This window comes from Papaver somniferum, chromosome 11 (assembly GCF_003573695.1).
Source record: "Papaver somniferum cultivar HN1 chromosome 11, ASM357369v1, whole genome shotgun sequence".
NCBI lineage: Eukaryota > Viridiplantae > Streptophyta > Magnoliopsida > Ranunculales > Papaveraceae > Papaver > Papaver somniferum.
In genome coordinates this window covers 16,999,701-17,004,140 of record NC_039368.1, presented here as the reverse complement: position 1 = coordinate 17,004,140, position 4,440 = coordinate 16,999,701, and the positions used below count along the sequence as shown (strand labels likewise).

The 4,440-nt window shown below is 35.1% G+C and overlaps 1 protein-coding gene across 8 annotated transcripts; it reads right to left on the bottom strand.

Annotated features, from left to right (window-relative positions):
* On the bottom strand, window positions 1–4,217 carry LOC113321730 (reticulon-like protein B16). 8 transcript variants are annotated; one of them, XM_026569636.1, is made up of 7 exons: window positions 4,008–4,217; window positions 3,585–3,755; window positions 3,003–3,183; window positions 2,741–2,885; window positions 2,280–2,349; window positions 764–947; window positions 1–80 (listed from the first exon to the last, which is right to left on the bottom strand). In XM_026569636.1, exons 2-6 carry the CDS (start codon window positions 3,739–3,741, stop codon window positions 781–783), a joined length of 720 nt encoding a protein of 239 aa, XP_026425421.1. In that variant the 5' UTR covers window positions 3,742–3,755; window positions 4,008–4,217; the 3' UTR covers window positions 1–80; window positions 764–780. The 8 variants fall into 8 exon arrangements, with proteins under 8 accessions (XP_026425421.1, XP_026425420.1, XP_026425419.1 ...); XM_026569635.1 differs by lacking the exon at window positions 1–80 and adding an exon at window positions 201–607; XM_026569634.1 differs by lacking the exon at window positions 1–80 and having other exon boundaries at window positions 201–947.
* Window positions 4,218–4,440: the final 223 nt, after the last annotated feature.

The following is a 4,440-nucleotide window of genomic DNA, read 5'->3' as shown; positions in this document are numbered from 1 at the left end:
ACAAATCTGTCCACAGCTCCTGATAGTGATTCCTATGCTCTTTTTCCTTTACTGGTGTTGGTCCGGTCGTTCCAGAAGTCCTATCTAAAGCAATAGAAAATACTTGGCTTACATGATCAACAGCACATTGTACACAATGAATCCCAACATATCGAGGGTCCAAAACCCAAAATGAATTTCACATTTTATGCCGAATAAAATACTAAGAAGTCACAAATTGATCATTATTTACCTGAACAAGCACAGTTCCATTATTCAATTCATACAATCATTTGTGAGAAACAAAAACTATTAACCATTTAGACCTAAACCAGTAATGCTACTGCTACCACAAGACCGAAACATAATCATCAGGAAAACAATAAATTCGCACTAATATAAGCATTAAAAGAGGTGAAACTATCATATCCATAATGTGTAGTATTCCCCAAAAAAATAAAATAAAAAAATAAATTCGATTGAATTTGAGGGAAAGGAGAGTAATTTAGGGTCATAAAATCCTTCTAATCTATAACCCAAGTTAAAGAAAAATTGTACTAACTATATATAGATACCCATTAATGTTTTACCATGCCAGACCCTACGCAGTCGCACCTTTTCCACAGCCCTGACATATGAGTCGAAATACTTGAAAATAATTTGTTTTCAATGTCTAATCAAATGAATAGAGTTGACAGTTGAGTTGACACTTAATCAGTCAATTTGCACTCTGTCCTAATACTCCAAATAACACTATACAAACCCTGAAAAGAGAAAAACTTACGTAGAAACTCTCTAAGCTTATGTATCTTTGTCTTTAGACAAGCTCCTAGGAAGTCTGCTGATAACATTCTCATCCACTGTTCTATAATGCTTCGAGAATTTCTGATGGAGAAACCCAGCATATCTATCCACGTGTTCGTCATATCTACTGTACAAGGCTGGAATCGTAATCGAAACAATGGTTCCTGTTCCCATTCAAATAAGAACAACGATATAAGTAATCGACGCAAGGTCATAACTGTATTGAAAAGGAACAAAATATCACAGAATTTATGTTTGATGGAGTCATTGACTACTGATGAGGGAAATGCAACTTTATCTGAACTCAGTGAGTTATTCGGAAACACTTAATACTTTAATATATACAAGAAAAAGCACTGACACTGACTCCTTATTAACATAAAAAGATATTTTAATATCAATCATGAGTTCTACCTCTTCGATCAGAGTTCATCTAGTAACCAATTAAATCGTAAAAGATAATAAGTAGCAATCGCATAGTCCAAATTAAAGCGTTTATTTAATCACTCTAAGTTGTCAAGATGGATGAAGGTTCCGTCAATCCTAGACTAGGGTTTTACAAAATGCTGAAAGCCTAAAACCGCAGAGAGCAGACCTTCTTTCCATTTGAAAGCAATACTACACAACATTGTCAACATAGTACATATGCACAGAGAATCTTGCTTTCATTTATCAAAAATTCTCCTGAAAACCAGTCACAGTAATGGAGATGTTGTAATTAAAAGAGGAATAAGTAGAATCCAAAAGGACTACTTCTGATGCTTGTTTATCCTGAAAATTTCAATATGGTTATATTTGGACAGGGTTTTGTGCTGCCACTATGCATTATAATCACTTCATCTACCCTAGCTCGTTTACAGCACTCATCTAGTTTCAACATTGGTATGTTTCTCTCTTTCATTAATTAAAAATACTGAAAGGAAAAAATGCAGAGACAACAGTGCAGGTGAGCGTCGACCTTAGACTCTCCAGAGAACTCTCCATTCCAGTTACAGAACCTCATAAAGGTAATTCCTTTGGATGCATATCCTTAATCAAAGTTTTGAATGCTTGTGTCTCCAAACTGAATTTTCAATGTTGTTAAAATTATGCAAGGTTGTTCTACAGTTTTGACTACTGAGAGAAGTCATCTGTAAAAGAGGGTTCCGTCACTGGAACTAAGATGAAAAGAGGGTTCTGTAATGCTTGATTAACAAAAGCTGGACAATGGGGAGAAAACAGGCATTTGATTCAACAAGCGATAGCACCTCTTAAAAATTCAAGACACTTGTTCACTGTCATGAATCAATTATCTACACTAACGTAAAATAAGTGACTCTATTTTGATCACGAGTTTTAACATTAAAAAATGAAGCATTGGCTGGTCATTGTGTATAATCAGCCATATTAGAAGACCCCACCACCCACCCCCGATTAGTATATGTGTGTTTCAGAGGTTCAAAAACGAGTAGGATAATGTATTGCAGCAGATTGGATAGACAGGAAGTTAAACATACCAATATACGCGAGTGTGAAGAATGAGAAGAGGCCACCAATGACAGACAAAAGCCAAAGACAAGCCACCACCTGTGAAAGAAAAGCATTGAATGAGTTGTAAGACTTTTATTCCATATTTCCAGTTAAGAACAATTTCCATATTTCATAGATCAATTATCTATACTGGAACGAATATATTTGATGAACATAAGTCACAATTATCCTTCCAATAGGCCTTTTCACTGGACTATAACCAGATAATTCTGATAAAGTTGGAACTGGATCCTTAGAACTCTATGTTGTTTCTTTTACACACGTACAATCCTCAACGTCAAACATAACTCCCATTTAATACCTCTTATCAGATATATTATCCGCCTAGAATGAACGATAGGTCTGAAACTTTCTATAACAGTACAATTTCAAGCTCATCACCAAGTGCCAGTACATCCAACTTGTATAAGAATTGTGTCAAACCTACCTTAAAAAATAGTCTGAAGTCCTTTCCAAGAGTAATATCATGTGCCATGAGGAGCATGTGATTGATTTTAACACGAAAAGAAGCTGCCGCACTGTTAACCAACTCCTCTGACAACTCCAGTTCAGGCAATGGTGGAACTTGTCTGCTTGAAGTAAGTACACCCAAAATAAACAAAAAATAAATAAATGAAATAAAGCAAAATAGAAGTCAATACAAATAATGTGAAAATAACAGCAAGAGGTTTAGGGGGAAAACAACTTACTTATTTACGAAAGCAGCATAGTTTGCTCGAAGAAACTGATACACTATTAAGATAAGAAATACATCTGAGCAAATTGATAAGAATGACAATCCTGAGTACTCAAACAGAAGCCATGCAACCGTAGCTACAATTATGATGCCACATGAAACATGCCGTTGTTTCCACAAGATAACATTAGCAGCTGAAAATCAATACATGAATGGGATTTACTCGAAAGCCAATATCTTACCAAATAACAATAACGTCTTTTAGGGGGTGGAATGTGAACAAAATAGCAAAACAGAATCAAAGAAACATTTATATATGCTACAATCAAACAACAGGCATAAACCAAATACATTTCAACCCAACTACTGAACAAGCATTGACAAATCTATGTCAGCTTCTGACAATATACGCAAATATTAAGCTACTCCATATGTTACTTATGAAAAACCGTAGCTTAATTCCAGAACAAGACGTGTTGACATTTCAACATAGATTAAACCCCAATTCCTAATATCAAATGAAAAGCATCATACAGAGAATAAAAATTCCCAAAGATTTGAACAACTGCAAATCTAATACAAAAAATTTCCTTACCTTTACCTCCACCAATTATTTGGTGAATTGTTCGTTGGCGATCAAATAACCGGTACCCAGTGTTAGAACTAGATGAACAAGTACCAGGATCAAGTATTCTGTCTCTCCTTGCATCTCCACTAGATTCAAGATTACAAGGATCTTGTAAACTATCCATTATTCACAAACTAACTGTAAACCACAAAATATAATTATCAAAATGTCATGAGGTAACTAAAATGAATAAATAAAACAAAAATAATTGACCCCTTGAAACAAGTCAAAGACTCTCCAAGAATTTCCTACTTAATGCACAAATTTGAAGGGAGAAAAATCAATAAAAAATGGAGAAGGATTCATAAATAAAACTCTAATTTGCAAATTGGTTGACATAGTTTTCGTTATTAAACAGTTAAGTGACTAAGAATTGTTAATTAAACTAACCTTCCAAAACAGTAGAAGCTTTGAATCAGAACTCGCTTTTGTTTCCCTCCATTATTTTCATCAGCAATTTTGGAGAGGCGGAGAATTTTAACTTGGGAGAATTACAATCAAATAGTAACAAGGAAATAAAATCTGGCAAATGAAAACCAGCGATTTCCTAGGAAACGAGGGCGTGGAAATGGAGGAATTTAACAGTAACGGAACGGGTACTCATCCAGTCAAAACGGTGCGAGTCGTGCGACGCCCACGCGGCTTTGTACGAGTAATGCTTGTTTATTTTTTTGGTAACCGATTACCGGTTACCCGTCACCGAAAGCCTTTTGTCTCGGTATAAAGCCTGGTTTGGTATTGCCATGAGTTTTAAAAAAAGTGCTTTTCTATTGAGATGTGTTGTGCGTTGCTATGCTGTGTTGTAGAAATAAATCAGCATGAT

Bases quoted from the DNA above. Each gene is read 5' to 3' on its own strand.
- LOC113321730 (XM_026569636.1), bottom strand. From the start codon at position 3,741: ATGGATAGTTTACAAGATCCTTGTAATCTTGAATCTAGTGGAGATGCA. The intron at 2,886-3,002 runs GTAAGTTGTTTT...ACTTACTTCAAG, and splicing joins TATGCTGCTTTCGTAAATAA to CAGACAAGTTCCACCATTGC. The intron at 2,350-2,740 runs GTAGGTTTGACA...TTTCTTTCACAG, and splicing joins ACTTCAGACTATTTTTTAAG to GTGGTGGCTTGTCTTTGGCT.